General features: G+C 39.8%; 1 protein-coding gene across 1 annotated transcript in view; it reads right to left on the reverse strand.

Annotated features, from left to right (window-relative positions):
- The window catches only part of NCKAP5 (NCK associated protein 5), a 354,576-nt gene that overhangs the window by 10,036 nt on the left and 324,781 nt on the right, over positions 1–19,759 (reverse strand). The window contains exons 17-19 of the mRNA XM_041406435.1: positions 19,426–19,562; positions 17,839–17,968; positions 15,076–15,263 (exon numbers count right to left, since the gene is read on the reverse strand). Coding sequence (XP_041262369.1) covers positions 15,076–15,263; positions 17,839–17,968; positions 19,426–19,562 — 455 coding nt within the window. The remainder of the gene's footprint in view (positions 1–15,075; positions 15,264–17,838; positions 17,969–19,425; positions 19,563–19,759) is intronic.

The raw sequence follows: 19,759 nt of genomic DNA on the forward strand, positions 1-19,759 counted from the left end.
ATGGGATATTAACCTAAAATCTAATTAATATATGAATGAATTACATTTCTAGAAACATACTATATTATAATCAATTTTAAGTGAGTTCCTAACAGGAGATAAGATGAAGAAAAAGCTGTAGAATTACCAGAGGCTGATAAATTCTGTTTACTGTGACTGATGATTTTTATGGAGGATAATTTTACAATCCATCAAACTTTTGTCAGTTCAAGAATCATGCTGCCAAACGTATGCAGTAAATTAATTTTTAAATTTACATATTTATTAAAAATCTTATTGAAAACAGCAGGAAGTAAGCCTTGTTTGAATAATAAAATAACTTGTTATTCTACTGGAAAGAAAACAAAAACCCCCAACCTTCTATTAAGATGATTTTATAGCAAGACATTAATTATAAACAACTACATGAATTAGTTAACCAAACACTGTATTAAATAGCCAACCCAAAAATTAATCAAGAGTTTAGAAAACCCTTTGGAAGATAATCAGGTAAAAAATGCAATTTAAAAGCTAAGAAATTCGTGGCTGAGTTTCAGATGTGCTGGAGGACAGGTTTTCCCACCCAGGCCTGTTGGCTGGAGCTCCAGGATCCCTGGGGAGCTGCTGGTGCCTGCCTGTGGCTAAAGATGCTGAGGAGGAAGGGATGATGCAATGCTCCCATGCACATGGCCTCAGGGAGGTGCCCATGGGATGTGGGATCTTTGCTCCCTTCCCTGCAGTTTCCTTTGGCTGCTCCTGACACTGGGGCAGCCATTCACACTCTTACAGCACCCACTCTGTGTGTACAAAATGCACGCTGGGGCACGTGCAGGGAATAGGCAATTCCTGTCTGAAATGCTGATGGCAGGTGATAGTCCTTTTTTAACTCTAAAGGATGCTCAAAACCAAACACTGTTTCTCTATTATTAGGAGAATTAAGAATTAGAATTATTAGAAATAATCAAAATTAAGCAGAGCAATGCTGGGCACCAAGAGACCACTGCTACAGATGCAGGTGGAAGCTGCTACAGCCAGAAGATTTATAGATGTTGAACTTGCCTCTTCACTGAATTAAAGCAGTGATATCCATTTTGATTAACATGCATCTCATCTGGCTGTGATCCGAGGGGAATTTTAGGTAATTTATGGATTTAGATGTGTTTACTTCATCTTTTAGAAATGAGTACATCTGTTTCTGGTCATGAGAAGCTCTCTCCTGCTTGGTGGCCCAGCCAGGCACACAGAAAGTCTCCCACTGGGAGCTGGCAGGAGGCATCAATGGCTGCAAACTCTCTGGGAAGGCCACAGCCTCAAAACAGAAATCTCAAGGACAACTGCTGGACAGAGCTTTGCCTTTCCTGCTTTCCAGCTTCCCTGGACACCAGCAAAGCTCAGGTTAAGCACCTAACAGGACCTGAAAGGGAGGGCACTTTTTGTGCTGAGCCCACCTGGGCTGTAAAAGGCCCTTCCTAGGTTGTGAGGTGATATTTTGGCAAGGCTTTTGAGGATTTTTCAGAGAAAGAAGGCACAGCGAATAGATACATTGGGAACCCTGATTTTGTGGGTTCTGACCCCTCCTTGTCTGGCTGTGAGAAAACCTCTCTTGGGTATAACTGAAGAAGGAATTTGTTGTGAAGAAGCAGCACAGGTTCCTGCTCCCACAGTGGGCTTCCTACAGGGGAAGAATAGGGGTATTTTTTGCATTGATTGATTTCACTGCAATTTCTGTAGAAAAAGAGAAGTGTGTGAAGTGATAGCTGCCATGTGACTGGATCTGTTGCACAAATGCTTTAGGGGATTTATTGACTTTAGCAGTGCAGAAGTGTTACTGCAGCATCAGTGCTGCAACTGCAGCGAGGCACTGGTGATACAGAACATGTTCCTATACCTAAACCACAGATTGTAATATTGTTAATATAATAGGCCACTAGGAGGACTAAAATACAACTGGAATTCATGCAGCCACACTGTACAGCTAACACACACTCCTGTTTTGAATGCCCAAAGATGACCCAAACAGAAAATCAGGATGAAAATACAGAACAAAGCAGTTGCCAGGCCTGACTAGTAAATGAATAATCTGAAAAAATGCTACTGAAAATAAGCAGGCATTTAATACTTATTAAAATACAAAAAATCCCCCCTCTTTTAAGTGTTAGTTTCTTCAATATCTTAGATTATTCAGGATTCAAATACTCATAACAATGGAATAAAAATTTCCTCCATGCACAGGCATGGTTACAGCAGGACTGCTGAAGGTGGTAGAGTTCTGCCCATGCAAAACTCTTTGCAGGATCAGGGTGTGAATTTACTTCTGACATTCAGAAAATTCCTCATCAGAGGAGCAATGTGTTTATGGCTAGCCCTTGTAATGCAAGATCCCATCTTGAGCAAGAATGCTTGATGAGAATATTAAGTGATAATGATTATTTGCTTAGTGCTGCTATGGGGCCTTCAAAGCTCTCAAGGCAGCCTGCTAACAGTACTAGATTAAATTCCAAATGCAGCTGGAAGGTATTAGTTATATTCTTTATTTAAAAAATGGGGAATTTAATAGCAAGAGAGGCTTAGCAATTGGCTCGGCAATTTGGACATCATCCCTATCTCCACAGTCCTGCACTCCTGTCTGTTAAACTTTTTGAATGTATTTGAATATTTTTTTTATTTGCAGGCAAAAATTTCTCCATGGAAAGGCAGAGGCCTCACAGAGGTTCTCACTAGGGAGCATCTGAAATACTCTTCAACATACAGAACCTGGCATTTAATCCACTGAACGTGGTAGTTAATCAAATGTTTTGCACTGATTTTAGTGGAGTTTGGATCAGAATCTTGATGCATTAGAGAAATAAATTATTTAACTTACTGAGTTCCCCTAGAAACAAAATATTGAGCTGCAAACAAAGCTAACAAACACCAAATGGGATGCCATCTGCTGCAATGAACAGAACATGACCAGTTCCCCCCATGCTTGAGATTTCTCCAAAATACAATTTGAAATACGTTTGTTAAACTCCCAACTGTCTCACAGAATTGGATTAGCAAAATTCTAGTTGGTTAGCAAATTCTAGTGCCACCAGCAGCAGCAAAGCAGGCTATGATGTACCAATTGGAGTGGTTGATGATTTCACTCCAATTGTAGTGCCCTGTGTAAACCCCCAGGGTTTTGTGCTGTCCAGAGCCTGTGGAACCTATGGAGATCTTTGTTTTCATGTTCTGTATCCTGGGGCCTATGGACTCTGCAGTGGTTTCTCCCCCTGAGTAAATATGAATGGTAATTATCCACATTGTGCTGCATTCATAAATCGGGATTTTTCTATCCTTTGACATCCGGACTCCATGACTACCAGAGAAACAGGATATGGAGGCAAAAGTTCTACTTCCCACAGATGTCTCTGCCAGGAATGGCACGAGATAGCTGAAATCCCAAGTCCCTGCTTTGTATGAAAGTTTTTGGCTGTGGAGGAGAGAGAGTGGGCTCCCCAACACTTTCACAGGAACAGAAGGACAGCGCTGAGCTAAAAGCAGAGCGTGTGACGCCTGTGGGTGACATCAGCCTTAGCTCCCTTTCCTCTTCCCAAGCACAATAATTGGGCAGCCAGGCAGCTTCTATGGAATGGGAGGGAGAAACCCAGCAGGATTTGCCTTGTAGAACAAGACAAGAAGATAAGTGTCCTCATACCTAAATTTCCTGCCCAGCCAGACACTTCATCTTCTCCTATCACCACAAGTGATGAAACTGCACAAACAAACAGAAGCTCCATAGACAATTTAGTTTTCAGCAGTCAGTCAGGAAGGTTCCAGCCCTCACATCACACAGCTTCTAAATGGTGGCTGCTGTCCTTGGCTTGCTCTGATGCCTCTCTTTTCAACACCATGCCACTAATGATGTCATCTTGGATTTTCTGAGACCCCAATGAAGGAAGGAAATGATGAATCTGACTCCATGTTCTTAGAAGGCTAATTTATTGTTTTATGATATTATATTATATTAAAGAATGCTATACTAAAACTATACTAAACTATACTAAATAATACAGAAAGGATACAGACAGAAAGCTAGAAAGATACTAATCAAAAACTCGTGACTCTCTCCTCAGAGAGTTCGACAGAGCTTGGCCCCTGATTGGCCAATGAGTAAAAACAATTCACATGAAACCAATGAAACAATCTCCAACCACATTCCAAAGCAGCAAAACACAGGAGAACCAAATGAGATAATTATCGTTTTCCTTTTTCTCTGAGGCTTCTCAGCTTCCCAGGAGAGAAATCCTGGGCAAGGGAATTTTCCAGAAAATATGATGGTGATGATGTCATAACACAGCTTCCATGTTTTCACCATGGATTTTATTTGTAGAAATGCTGTATTACAAATGTTGAGCTCTCTGTATCCTGGCTTGCCATCATGTTTCTAGGAAGCATTAAAAGATAGGATGATGTTCCTATGATAGTGATAGTAAAAATATTCTGTAAAATGACACAAATGAAAGTTTTAGCTTTTTCCAGTTGCTCATACACTAATGTTGCAGAAAATGCAATAAAGAAATGGATTTTAAAAGATGAAGAATTTCATTATGATATGATCTTAATGGGAGCACAGTAGGACCAGATTAGAAATGCACAGTATTTGGCCTTCCTTTTAACTTGGGGGAAATGTCTGCTGACGTTCCATGTCATTGCCCACAGAAGCAGGATGTTTCAGGCCAAAATTCTGCCAGTTAGAGGGAGAACATCGAAACCAATTTTCAAGCACGTCTATAAATTCCATGATTTTCACAGGATCCAAATAACATGGATTGGTCAGAGACATCAGCAAGAGCTACAGATTTGTAGCACTTTTGAAAACTGGGCAGCTGAAGTGTCTAAATATCCATTTAGGCACAGCCATTAAGAAAAGAAGCTTGAAGAAACCCTGACCTTTATTTTTACTGATTAGTTAGAAGCCATAAAAAAGGCTCCTCTTAGTCTATGCAGAGAAAAATAATTCTTGCAAGAGCAACCAGCAAACATGTGCTGTCTGCTCTGCTACTTCTGTTCCTCAGTTTCAGGCATTGTCTGAAAAGCTTTTACATTTCAAATCTGCTTTTTGTCTTATTATATGTGTTACCAACAAGTTTCCCAATCTGGTAACTTTGTTTTGTTAGAAGAAATATAATAGACTATTACTGAATAGTTAACATTTTAATTTTATAATCCACAGCAACACACCCTATTCATATTTAATTTCTTCTTTTCCACCCACTTCTGCTTTATTCTTCATCCTCCCAAACCCATCTGAGACCTTGTTTTACAGTTTGCTTTACAGAGCATTCAGTAACCCATAGGATATGTGCATATGTAATAGGATGTCAGAAAAATCACTTTAAAGTGTTTGACTGGCAATTTTTTACATAATAATCACTTGGGGTTTGATTTGCTGAGATTAACACTAGAGAAGTTCTTCAGGCTACAATTTTTTACAGTAGGTAGAATTTTTAGTGACCTCTATTAATGAGGAGGCAAAGGATGGAGATTGAGAGGAGGTGGCACTAATGGGAGCAGAGGCATCAGATTGTGTCTCAGTCACTGAGGGATTGACGAGCAGCTCAGGCTGCCAGGACTCTGACATGTGCTATGGAAACTTGTATCACTCTTAGCCTTTGTGAGGGATAATTAGACATTTGAATTATGTAACTACATCTTGTGAATTTCCCAATGTTCCCTGTGTCACTTTTTGCTACTAAATCTGCTAAATACCATGTTTTTTCCTCCTATCAGATACTAACACTACTTTTCATTAAATTAATATGAATCCTGCAAAAGCCTGAAATTCATGTATTGGGGCCTAAAAATATAGTAAGAGATAAAATATTATACTTTGGGACCTGCTATAAAGAAGAAAGTTTAAACTTGCAAGAAATATTTACCAAAATTTTTCTTAAGGTTATAGAGAGTCCATGTGTCATACTGCACAAAATTTAGTATAACTTCTCATTTCAATAAAAGGCAAATCACTTTTGGGAAAGGAAAACAGCTAGTGGAACAAACTATAAACACCAAAAAATTATTTCAATATGTTTTTTGTCAATATTTGACATAAAATGCCACGTTGATTAGGATATTATTGTCATCTGCATACGGAAAGAAAAAGCATCCTCTTAAAAATAGAAATAATTTGCCAACATATTCTCAGTATATTGCCACAATTCCTGCTACCATCATCTGTGTAATTTATTCCTCATGTACTCTCCTCGGTACAGAACTCTCACACTAAAAGATCAGTCATTTTCCACCCTTCTCTGTGTGATGTTGGAGTGCTTTATTCAAAACACATCACTGTTATAGATGGGGAAGGCAAGCTTCAGCTGGAAAAACAATTCACAAAAATATTACAGCCTTATTCATCTCATTTAACACTGCTAATCACATGGTCCTCTTGGAGTCAAAATATTTTCCAGCTTCAGAAAACAAACAGCTCACTGAACACACCTCTGTGCCTTACTGCTCTTATCTTGATTGAGTCAGTCTGATGTTTATTGGATCCAATCTATTTTTCAGCTTTTTCTTTTATTACTAATATCATTACAACAATTATACCATCTCACATGCTTACTAATATTTATCATTTGTCGCTGTTAATGTGTTCTGAATTCTATTTTGGCCCATAGTATTATTATAATATTCCTATTCCACAACGAGAGAAATGAAACCTGCAGCACTATTTCCAAAGATGGGGGACTGAAGAATGTCTGGTTACAAATGGCAGAAACATGAGTGCACTTTGGGCCATGCTGCAAATCACATCAGCTCCATCTGTCAAACCTCTGAAAAACAGCCCAGAACATTTTCCACTCGGGGAAATCACTAGCAAATTATACTTTTATTCTGTATGTACTTTTGGTTCTTATTAGACTAAAGGATCTTCCTGCTTCCACCTAAGAGCCCCTGTGCCTATGAAATCCAGATGTAATCTCCAGTTATAAAGGCAAATGGACACTGGAGTGCTGGGGATGTGTCTGCAGTGAGCAGGGACCGAATGTGTCGGGGTCTTACCCCCATCCTGCTAACTGCAGCTACTCAGCCCTGCTGAGACATGACCTGGGGTAGCCAGACCATCAGAGCTGTGACAGGGCAGAGTCCCTGTAAATGCACAGCTCTGCACAGCTGCTCTGTGCTGTTCTGGGCACTTGCACTTGAGCAGCTTTGGGCTGACCCTCAGGGACTCTGGCAAATGAGCTGCAGGGCTTTTTGTGACATCTGGGTCCATGTGTAGCGTGGTTATGCAGCTCCCACATGCTGAAAAGACAAGCCTCTCTCTGTAATTTGAAATTACTTGCTGTGATGGTGGGATATGGGGTTTCTGCTCCAGTGATCAAGTTTTTCCACTAAGAAAGGGCAAAGTTCTCCCCTCCTTACAGTGCCAAAGGGGTTCAGTGAGCACAAGGCTCCAGCTGTGGCCACAGGACATCTTGGCTTTAAATCACAAGCCCAGACATCTGCACCTGGCAGCTGACTAGCCACACAGATCACTGTGTGCTGTGAGTGAAAGGGGAGTTCAGCACTTGGTGACACTGTGCCAGAGGCACTGGAACTGCACCTACCTGCCCAGCAATGCCTGAAGCCCTTGGCTTTCCTGTTTCCACTTCACATCTTCTCTCAGACTCACATCCAAACCATTCTTCTGCTAGCCTGCACACCATGTGTTTTAAATGCCACACAGCCTGCTCTCCGATGCCAAAGACTTTCTGTCCCTCACTGATGCCTAAATACTCTTAAAACTATGTGCTAAAAGATATTTGAGTTAAAATGTCGCCACCTACCCATCCCCATAAATACACGAGCCAAACATAAAATAGCCTTTATACCAGCTGGAGGGCTAGTCAGAATGGGCTTTGGTGGCACAGTACTGAGGCCATTAATGCCAGAAGCAGAACTGCTTCAGCAGATAGCAGCTTTCAGGTTTTTTTTAGGGTTATCTTTTCCCTAAAAATGTCCCTTGCATACCATTAAAAAAGTTATTTTCTCTGGTGGACGCTGCATTCCAAATGTTTTCTCTTGCCAAAGCCTTTTAAAAACTTAAGGAAGTTATGGAGAATGCTATCAACCTCCTTGCTGAACCACTCTCCATTGCATAATTTTTTACTAAAACTCTCAGCAGCATAAGAAACCTCAGCAGTTTCACCTAGAAGGCACAGGGAGAGAAATGAGTCTCCTATAACTGCAGCTTTTTACTGCTGCCAAGCCAGTTCCTCAGGCTGGCTGTAAGGATGTTCTTCCACACCACACAACATTTCTCTTAAGTGATGTGTGTCAAGTGAGGCTTTGGTCCCAGAAGACTGCCTATCTAGGCTTCAAATTGCTTGTTTTACTGTCTCTTCACTTTATTTTTTGGGGGCAACTTTGATGGCAAGGTATTAGAAACAATAAAGACCTCATTGGGAATATAAGGCTTGGAAGCAGATCTTAGATTGTGAACTTCTCCTGTGGAGGGTAAAAACCATGCAGATATGAGTGATTTGTTGATGTCTGCAGATGTCTTAGCCTATTTCTAATTTAACATGAGCAAATCAGACTTCAGGTTAGAAAAAATACATTTAATTCTGCATTATTCCCATGGGTGGAATGGTCAAATCTGCTTTTTTATCAGACCATGCTCCTGTGGTTTTTGTCACTTAGGTTGTCAAATACTCCTATATAATTCCCCTGACAATGGATTTTACATCAACTCAGGCAATTACTCAGACAGTCCCTGCTTTGATGGCACAAGTATTGCATCACTCATCGGAGAATCAAACCCCACTGATTACACAGAAAGGAAATCTTGCAGCCCCAAGCCTGTCAGAGGGAAAATCCTATTGAGGCAATTTTGACAAAATGGGGAAATGTGCAGCTCAAAGGTCCCCCATGAGGCCATGCACCACATGGTGGTGCTGAGTATTAATACCACCAAATGTTTACATTAATAGATCACCTCTCTGAACATATGCAATTATTTTACATACTCATTCCTTACTTGAAAGAAAAGCAAAGATCTTAAAACACCAAAGATGGATGAATGAGACTGCAGACTTCTTTCCCATCTACAGTTTGTACAATGCCAATTTCTTCATTAATATCCTAGGTTCATCAGGGCCAGGAAAACAAATGAAGCTGATTCCCTCCCCACCTCATCATCTTCCTCTCTCGTAAGCCTGATCAGAAAAACAGCAAAGAGGGGATGAGGTTTCTGTGCTTGATATGATGTAAACTAAATTATGCAATTAGTACACAGAAAACTACTGTCACCTAATTTCTGTATTTGATCCTGCCCATTACATTATTTTTCTTGCTGAAAAGGGACCTCTTTGACCGTGAATTACTTTCTGGTATAATAATGTCCAAGAGCTGCTTCAAACTCTGTATTTGCAGAAACACACACACTGTACAAAACAAGCCAAAACGGAAGTCCTCAGCAACATTTCATGCCTCCTTCTGGTTGTAACATGACATAGATGCTGGATGCATGGATTGTATACTGAAGGAAAAAAAAAAATTGGGATATTGAGTGACTACAAGAAAATGGACCAGGATTACATGAGGTGCAGTGCAAAGGGCCAAAAGATGCCCAAATTAACCTCACAGATGCTGCAAAATCAGGGGAAAAAATCATGGAGCAAGACAGAACTCGGAGGGGAAGATATGAGTGACATGGCAAGAATACTGAAAACAAAAAATCTTTGCCAAACTCAAAACCATCAAAAGACATGGGATGCTGTCAAGTGCAGGGACATGGACCAAAGATTGCCCAATCGATCCCCATTGAAATCGCAGGATTTCATTTCCTTTCGGGAAGGGAAACGAAGTCTTGCAACCCAGAAAAGAAAGACTTACAAAGGCTCTGGAAAGGAGATAAGTTCAAATGAAATGTGCCTGAAAAAAACCCAAAAAACCAGAAAATTGGGACATTTAGTGACTACAAGAAAATGGTCTGGGAGGAAAAGAGGTGCAGTGCAAAGGACCAAAAGATGCCAAAACCAACCTCGCAGATGCTGCAAAATCAAGGAAAAAAATAAAGGAGGAAGACACAACTCGGAGGGGAAGATATAAGAGCCACAGCATGGATACTGAAGGAAATAAAAAAAAATTGGGATATTGAGTGACAATAAGAAAATGGACCAGGATTACATGAGGTGCAGTGCAAAGGGCCAACAGATGCCCAAACTAACCTCACAGGTGCTGCAAAATCAGAAGAAAAAATCACGGAGGAAGACAGAACTTGGAGGGGAAGATATGAGTGACGTGGCAAGAATACTGAAAAAAAAATCTTTGAGGGGGAGATATGAGTGCCATGTTGCTGTCACCAATTTCCAGACAGCAGAACAGATCCTGCTGGCCCAGCAAAATATCACCCAGGGCTGCCCCAGCTGCTGATATTCATGTTATATGAAAGTAAAAGGAAAGCAGTTATTTAGTGCTCTCCAGAGTGTGCCCTGAGATGTGGTTTCACTTTCTCAAATACAGATGATAACTACAATGGCTGACTTTTATTAAGTTTCCAACAGAGGAATGTTTGGGGCTATGTTCATATTTTTAACTTTAGGTTGAAAGTCTGGTGTTCAGGATAAGGCAGTTGCTGGCCAGGGGAAAGGAAGAAAGTAGATCCCCAGGGCAATACCTCCTTTCCTGTTTAAAGTCTTAGGATATATCTCTTCCCAAGTGCTAATTCGACCAAAATCATTATCTTAAGCTTTTCGACATGTGATAAGCAGAATCCCTCCCTAAGCACATCTGATAAAGTGGAAAAAATTAATTCTCTCTGAATGCAGGGTGCACATGGTCTCCTTAGAATTACTCCAGATACTTAAACATGGAGAGTCCTTTTTAAAAGAGACTTAATTCAAGAGCCAAAGAGCTTCTCTCTTTCAGAGACAGGAAAGCACCTTCAGACAGGGTCTGAAAGGACCCTGAATCAGGCAGACAACATTTTCTGGCACATTCTCCAAATCTGCCTAAAGAGGTGAATAGTACCCAGTGCGCTGCCAGTTCATACCCCACCTTAAGTCTTACTGCTCTCTGTAGGAGAGGAAACACAAGGAGAAGTAGCTCAGGCCTTTCTTTATTTCCCCCTCACTTTCTTTAGTGTAGCCTGCAGAGGTGTCTGGGCTGCTCTAAGTGATGCTGTAATTCAGCAAGGCTGGAACACCCTCTCTACTATCAACTTAATGCTTGGAGATCCTGGAGGATGGCAAGTGTTGTGCAATTACCAGACTTAGCCTTGTTTCTAGTGCTTTAGTGGGTATTCTCTCTGCTAATAGGAGAATGTGAGCACAACAGGTCAATCATACAGCATTAACTCCCAATCAGCTTACTCAGCTGTAAAATCCTTCAGTTTATCTGGGAATGCTGCCAGGTCAGTCCTATTTGTAAGTGCAGCCTAAACAGCAGCAAGATCTCTAATTTTTCCTTGGCCTGTATTTGCCAGCTCTTTCTAATGTCTACTTGAATTTCCAGGCACGGGGGTTTGATCTCATTCATGAATCATCTGTTCCACACACCCAAACCCTGCGTGGTGGATGTGGCCAGAACTCACACTGCACAGAGAAAACTCTTTCTTTACATGAGTCCCCCAGTTCAACTGCCCATGCAATTAACAATTGTGCCTGAAATGTCAGATTTCTTATGTATCTCGTCACAACTGGGGGAAAACAAGAGGAATTAGAAACTTCTGATGCGTACCAATTCCTTCCATAAGGGATCTTTTCTTTAAAGTTCTCAAGTCATGTTTGAAATCCCAAGCAAGCCTTGATGGTGACTTAAATTGGGTAATAGGGACAAAAGAGAGTAAGAAGGGCTGTATTACAGAGTAAAAACATGCGATGGTTGGTTAAGGACAGAGAAGTAAACATATTTTTCATTATTCTTTGGGACCATAAGGATGATTAAGTAACAAAATCTTTGACCAACTCAGTTACTTCTCCTAATGGTTCCTGTTAGATTATAAAATATGTTAATAAACAATGGGCCTGGGGAAGGGAAATCCATCTTGTTTCCTGAATTCTTGTAAGAAAAAAGTCACTTGAGCTTTTAAAGTCTAGACAGTAAATTAACTGATGAAATGTGAAATAATTTTTTCACTGCATAAACATGGTCATGATGTTGGCAAAGTGCTCAGGGCACTCCCAGTGTGCAAGGAATAGGAGCATCTGTTTAATGTAGGGCTCAGTGAAGTTTCACTGACAAGGTGTCTCCCAGGGGCTGCCTACATTTGTGGACTGCAGATCAGAAAATGAATGTTTCTTGTTTGGAAAATCCTGCATGAGGAAAATACTCCACAGTTGTTAATTTCAGTGAAAGTTTTCTGCTGATGATTCAATGCGTTTCATTCCTTTCTTTGAAATTGTGATTTGCTTTTCTCATCCAAAATTCTGCAGTATGCCAAAGGATGACACAATTTCAGAATATGTTTTTCAGGTCAAAATAAAAGTAACGTAAAATTGGTCTTAATGCCAAGAGAATTTAAGCAGGATTCTGTTTAAGACTGTAACAATAAGTATTTTTTCTTTCAATGTCTAAAAGCACTTTTTAGTTCCTTAAACTGTCCCTGCAGTGTCCCTTCATCACAGTAATAGCTGATCAGTTGTTTCTCTTCAGAAACTCCTGTACAGTACTTTTTTTGCTGATGAAACCTGCTGTGTATAAACTTTGGAGGCAAGGCTGGTGAATGCATTGGTTGGGAAGGAGACAAATCAAATGCCAAGTCTGGGCTAAGAGAGCTTCCTGACTGCCTCATTAGAGCCCCCAGTCTGCACCACTGCCATCCTGCAGCTGTACAGCCCATTTTAATTGGGCTCAGACACTGTCTCAGCGCACTTGCTCTTCAGACAAGCACTGTAAACTCATTTTGCCCATCATGACACTTTTTTGACACACATCTTTTGTTTGGTTTTTTTCAAGACTTGACAAACGCCACTTGGGAATTAAATTCTAAGCCTGCACGATTTCCTTTTTCAAAATACCAAATATTCTGCATGAAGGATGCATTATTCTTCCCCCAAAATTTATACACCTAGATTTTTTTTAAATTTGTTGGCCATAAAGTGCTTCTACCTCTGCTGTCCCCCTCTTTTTGTGGGTAATGTTGCAGATCACACAGCTCTGATTTAAACAGACTCTAGATCTTCTTCTCTTGGACAAACTACAGCTTGGAAAAAATTTGCTGTGCTGTTTCAAACAAGGAGTTCAGGGCAACCTGCTATTCATGGTTACTTCCTCTCATTTGTCATTCTGAAAAGTTTAATACTAATAGACAAATCTCTAGTGCTTTATTGAGCTTTTGCTGTTCAGGGAGAGGCAATGCTGTTCAGGGAGCTATTTCAGACCCTTAAAAAGTAAATTCAAGAGCTCCCCAACATAATGCATGAAAAATGCTGGTGCTGGCTGAGCTACACCTGATGCCTTTTGGTTAAATGATGGAGTTTTACAGGATCCTAAAGCCTGTTCAATGGCTTTCTTTAGGTTTTGAGGCTGATTGGGCACATTGCAGAGACATCATATACAAGGAATACATGAAAAGAACTAATTAAAAGTAGATGCAACTCTGAGTCACTTTTCTGTACTGGAACCAAATCTAATTGCTCTGTTAATAGCAAAAGACCTTGGCCTTCAGAAGGCAGAACTGATTATGTATTTTTTTCATATATACACACATATATATATATGCACACATATATAATTCATCTCCTACACATAATTAAGCTATGAATTTCTGGATGTTCAAGATGAGGAATTAAGTGGATGCTCAAATTATTTTCCTGCATGTATCCTTCTTAACACCCTTTTGCTGCCATTTTGCCTTTTTTTCCTTCCCAACTATGAAGTCAGATTATTTGAAATTGTTCTTTCTAACATGACCCACATATATTAAAATGGAATCATATTCTGGGTTGGTTGGGAAATGAGGCACATACATTTCAGGATTTTTCTTTTGAAGTTTGTGGTGAATTTAATATTCAGTTAAGCAGGACTTTGATGCCAACAGAGTTGGAATAAACAGGGCTGCTGCCATTTTGTTCTTCATATTCCTTCTGCATATTTGGCCCAGATTCCTGAAAGCTCTAAGACTCTAACTTTGGTTAATCACCTCTGAAGTTGCAAGGCACAGTCATTTCCTGAAACTGAAAACGGGTCTGGGAAGAGATGAAAATTCTTTTTCATTTATGCACGACACCAATAAATTTTAAACCAGCATAATTCCTTATTTTTTGCTACCACCTTTGTTTATAGTGTAACACTCCCAAAAAGTGCTGAGTGCTACACACAGAAATAAAAGAGCTTGTGTCTAAAAAGAAGAGCTGGGGAAACAGACTGCACATGGAAGTAAAATGATTACACTGGATCATGACTGAGTGTCTATTTTCAAAGAAATTAGCTTGTTAGATCAAAGGAGAGGAAAGGGAGTGAAATGATGAGAGGAGAAGGCATGAGAACAGAGGAGGAAAACAACAGGTTGAAAAGTTCCTCTTCAGGGTGCTGAGACTGTGTGATGTCAGTTCAATACTTCTAGACACAGAAAAGGAAGAGGATTCACATGAAGTAAGAGGAGAAAACAAATTTGTTTCTGTTTAGCAGTAAAGTCAACCCACCAGCTCAGGACCGACCTTCATCAACATAATGTTTAAAACCATCAAATCTGACACCAAGATCTCAGAAGAAACAAGAAAACAGGCGATTTCCATAACACAATTTCATTTGAGTTTTCAGGAATGCTTCTCCAGAGTTTTAAGTGATTTAATCCGTGTTGTTCTATACAAACTATCTAATTATATGTGAAGGAGCAGCCTTAAAAGATAAATTCTGTGTTTGCTTGCTAGCTTTAAATTTCAACTCCTCACTAATGGTGGAGTACAAGCACTAGCCTGTCCCCACTTGTCAATTTTGTAAGTCTAATTCTGTGACAGGTGAGCATTCAAATGTAACATTCTGTTCTAAAAATATTCAGATCTTTACTCTTCTGCAGGTCATGTTTTTTCCAAGTCTGCCTGGTTTTAGTAATCAATCGACACACTCAGGAAAAAAAACAAAAGGGAAGTAAAAATAATAATGAGCAAAATGAGAAATAATATAAAAATTTCAGTAACTCACACTTGGGCTCTCCTTGGTCTTGCTGTCTTTACTGGAAGCTCCACTCAGCTGCTCAATTAAACTGTAATGTGCTAATTGTTCAGGTCCATCCTCTCCAAAGTGGCCATAGAGACTGTGTTGGTATAAATCCAAAATTGACATTGGGTTCCCCAAAAACGACCTTCTCTGACTTTGTTTTTCCTGCATAGCTGCAAGAGATGTAACAAATAATATCATTATGACAGTCTACATAGATTTTAATGTAATTTTACAATTTTTAAATGCATTTAAATTGTTTTATCTGAAATACAATGCAATAGAAATATTAAAAATACTACCTTCTAATTCTCCAATGCATATACAGGGGACTGTTCACACTTAATGTTTGAGCTGGAGGAGATAGTATGAGACAGACAGAATTAATTTCCTTTCTTTTCAAATTATAGACAAGGTGGTTAATTTGGGGGAATCTTCCCACTTAATTATGTGCAGCAAGATTTTGTTCTTCTCTTTTAATAGACTCACATGGCAGATGTGCTAAGTTCCTTTACCATACCCTTCAGTATGGTACAATAATCTGTACTTGAGAGTTTTTTTTCCTTTTCATTACATTTTAAGGAATACAACAGCATAAAAAACCATATAAGTAAGGTAAGAAGGTGGTACTTGCTTTAGATCCTGCTGTAGCACAACAACATTAGGAATAAAGCCCTGGTTTGTGAAGTCCAAGGCTGAAAACTCATTCAGAAGAACAAAATAAAACCAGGGGAAACTTCTTCAGCTTCATGAAAGCACACAGGAGACATGTTTATGTGAACATTAAGTTCTTTCCTCACACTTCTTGTTACACAAACTTCAACTCTGCCTTTTAACCTACAGCCTTAGGAGAAGGTCTGCCTCCAATGCCTCTAACAGAATCACACCAGGGTAGAACCAATTTATGATATTGACATCAAAACACTTTCATGGTTGGAACAGAAGGATCTGGAATGTTTGGCATACTCCCTGTTGCTCCACTGACCTTCTCTGTAACATTGAGCAATGCACTGGGAATCTCATGCTAAGCCCATTAAATCAACAAAAGTCTTATCATTGACTTTTAATAGCCTTTGCATTGGGCACCCAGTCTTTCTGTTCCCTGCTCATAAATGGAAAATGATAATCACTCCAACATTATAATTGTGCAGCCAGTGAGTTTGGGGATTCAGCTAATAAATGCAATTATCTATTCATATAAAAATATTCACTGTGGATTGGTTTGCTGGAGCCCCTGCCCCAGCCTCATGTGGCTGTTTTGAGGTTATATCAATTGTGTGCATAAAGACACTGAGACCTTTGAACACAGAATGGGATAAAGCATGGTTGTTAATTCCATGTGAGAACAGCATTTACACAGCACAGGACAGAAACCCCGACTATGAGGAATGAACACAGCAGAAATACTTTTGCAATAATGTGTCATAATCTTCTATTTGTCTCAATCACAATTACGTATTTTATTCTCTTACTGGCTCAAAAGGGAGGTAAATACACAAAATTAGTGGATCTCTATGTAAGACAGTCATCCAATGTCATGCTTAGATATCATTAAACTTGGAATCTGCTGCCATTTAAAGCAACTGCTAGCACATGATGAAAATAGGGTGGGGTTTTTTTTTGCAAATTGTGATGAATGCAGGGGAAAAAAAAAAAAGCTTATGTACTTTTTTAAAAAACCCCATTTATTGCATTAAAATATGCTTTGTAAAAAGCAAAATCTGTAAACATAAGTGTTTATGGGCTGACTAAAATGACTTGCATTTTCTACAGATTAAACCCACAAAGCTGCAGCACTAATGTAAATAAATGGCCCTAGCTTCCTATTCTGCTCTCTCCCATGGAATCACAAGCAATGGATTAGCTGTGAAAATGCCAAATGTTGAAGACACTGAAGAGCACAGCATCCAGCACCCGTGCTGCTCTCCGTGCCACTGTCACCTGGAGATTGTGCTGCAGGTGCTGATCTCTGCCAGGCCAGGCCTGGGGCTGCTCAGGGCACCAGCTCCAGGCTGGTGCCAGCACCTTGCACTGGCCAGAATTCCCCACCTGCAGGGATCTGTGGGCTGCAAGGACAAGGACAGAGCCACCCTCTCCGCCCCCGGGCACACATCTGCTCGGGAAGGTGGCTCCGAGCACAGCAGGCTGGTGATGGAGACAAGGCAGCAATTTCCCAGGTTATTAAACACACAGAAAACTATTATCTCGAGAACTTCACTTAATGTATTTTTATCTAGTGGAATTCAGTAAATTTCGAATTGCCATCAATTCTCACTAAAAGCTTTCTTACTTGAAAGCTGCAATATATACAGAGAGGAAAATGAGAGAGAGTTCACTGTGGTACCATAACCAACATCACCTTGACACAGAGGTTGGGAAACTGTGGCCTTCATCACTGCATTATTTCAACTGGCTGTATAACAAAAAAGAAAAAAAAAAAAGAAAACTATATTTCTAGTCACTTTTCAATTTTGTAATAATGTAATTATTTTTATTTGCACCACAGAGATTTATGTATAAAAACCTACAAGTTAAGCCCCCATTAGCAAAAACTGTGGAAGAAGGGAAAAAGAATTTACACATAATAAAAAGAAAAAGGTAATAAAAAGTTAATGGAAAATTAGACTGAAGAAAGATTTGGGGTTAGAAAGTAAAATCTAGACAGAAAGTTCAATAAAGGACACCATCTGCTGCTGAGTCAGTGTGGGGATGAGGGACATACATCTTTATGTACCAATTTTCAATTACCTTGTCTGTTGCTCTTTGTTAACTCCACAAGAGTCTCCTCTGCAGTTCTGAAATAAGTGGTTTTGTACTCTGGCTCTGGCTCACTGTCAGTGCTGCTCGCTGAGTACATGCACACCCTTAGAGCTGTGTCCTACACAAAGAAGGGCATGGCAGCAAGTCAGAAAATGCAAATATGTCAAAATAATGCTGAAGATAGTATTGGGAGTAGCACATTTTATATTCATTATGCAGTATAAACAGGTAGCTCAACTGGGAAAGTGTGCATTACCAGTCTAACCCCTTCAAGCAAGTAATCATCAGTCTGACACGGGGGAAATAATCCATTCTTGTCCTGCTAGATCCCCTGAGACAGTCTGGCAGAAACAATTCATATTTTAACCTTTTTCCCCCCACTGTAACATTGTTTTCGATTCCACCAACATTTTTGGATAATTTTATCCACCAAGTTCAATTTTGGTAGTTCTCAAGTATGTTTAATGCGGTCTATTTGTAACATGCAAAATTGTCACATCACAAACAGTTTGCTGCAAGCAACTCTAGAGACAGTTAGGATGACCAGTAGACAATACACCATTTCTACACCAGTAAATCTTAGTTTTTTCCTAAATTCATGTCTCTTGTCCTGATACTTATACTGCAGTACTGGAGAGCTCTTAGTTCCCAGGTGATTCCTGTGCCAGCTCTTTCCAGGAAGCAGCATTATTGATTTTTTTCTGGGAATACAGAGGAACACTGACAGCTCTGGACAGCTTCTAATCATGGAAGGCCTGAAGGCTCAAACCATTCAGGAGCAGCAGCTCAGTACAATAAACCCCACAAACCAGGCAGGGGGAAGCCAGGCCTGATAGTGTTGGGGTGATAGCATGTACAAATACCACCTATTACCCCTACTCTGGTGGCTCTAGTGAGATTTTAATTCTGTTTCTCTAATAGGGATAATAATTTCCCCATCTTTAAATCCATGCTGCAGTTTTTTAACTGATGCAGAAGGACATTCTTTTGTTAGGAATCACACACTTGTGGAGAGGGAAGCAGAGTTGAGGATATGCGCATGCAGCCAGCAATGCCCAGCGTTAGAGATTGCAAGTCAGCTGTAGTCCCAAAACCACACAGAAACATGTTAGAAGAGTTTTTTCCTGTTCACAATACTTCCATAGCACCTCTCAAAGTCTCATACAACACAGCCATACTGACAAGGAAACCTAGTCCTGGGGAAAAAAACCAATCTCTATCTCATGAACAGCAACAAACAAGATCAACTTTTCTAGAAGAGAAGAATGGAGTAAAATGTCTCAATTTCCTTTTCTAAAAGATCTCCTTTTCCTTTTCATTTTCTTTTTCTTTAGAAAAGGAAACAAAGGTTCTTTGTCCTCCTTTAGAACCAGGAGGACAAAGACCCTTTAGGTGCTGTATTATTATCACTGATAAATAATGAGACAACGAATGAAGGGTAAGGAAGTAAATGCAGCTGTTAGATTGTTAGTTACTCTTCACACCATATTAAAACACTGGCCATTAAAACACTGATACCTCTACATTGGCCACAGCACCCATCTCATTTAAGAGATGCCACTACTTATTTTATACCTTTGGTTTAGTAGTTTTCTTGGGGGTCCACTCCAGAAGAACTTCTCTATTTTCTACAGTCTCTTCAGCATGCTCTAATGAGGCAGAGGTCACAGAACTTGCTTCATGTTCACTTTGCTTTGCAAGGTTAATTATTCCTGAATTAAGGGAGATATTATTTAAATTCTAGGTCTCATCAGCATCTTCATGATAGTGTGTCAATTATAATTCAGTAAAAGCTGAGGGCAAATTGTGATACTTTCATTATGTCCAATAATATTTTACTACTCAAAGGAAGAACTTACTAACTTACTGGAATATTTCTAACTAAAGTAGCAGAATTTCATCCAAATCC

The sequence above is a fragment of the Onychostruthus taczanowskii genome, unplaced genomic scaffold (assembly GCF_017590055.1).
Source record: "Onychostruthus taczanowskii isolate IOZ18803 unplaced genomic scaffold, ASM1759005v1 scaffold10, whole genome shotgun sequence".
Lineage (NCBI taxonomy): Eukaryota > Metazoa > Chordata > Aves > Passeriformes > Passeridae > Onychostruthus > Onychostruthus taczanowskii.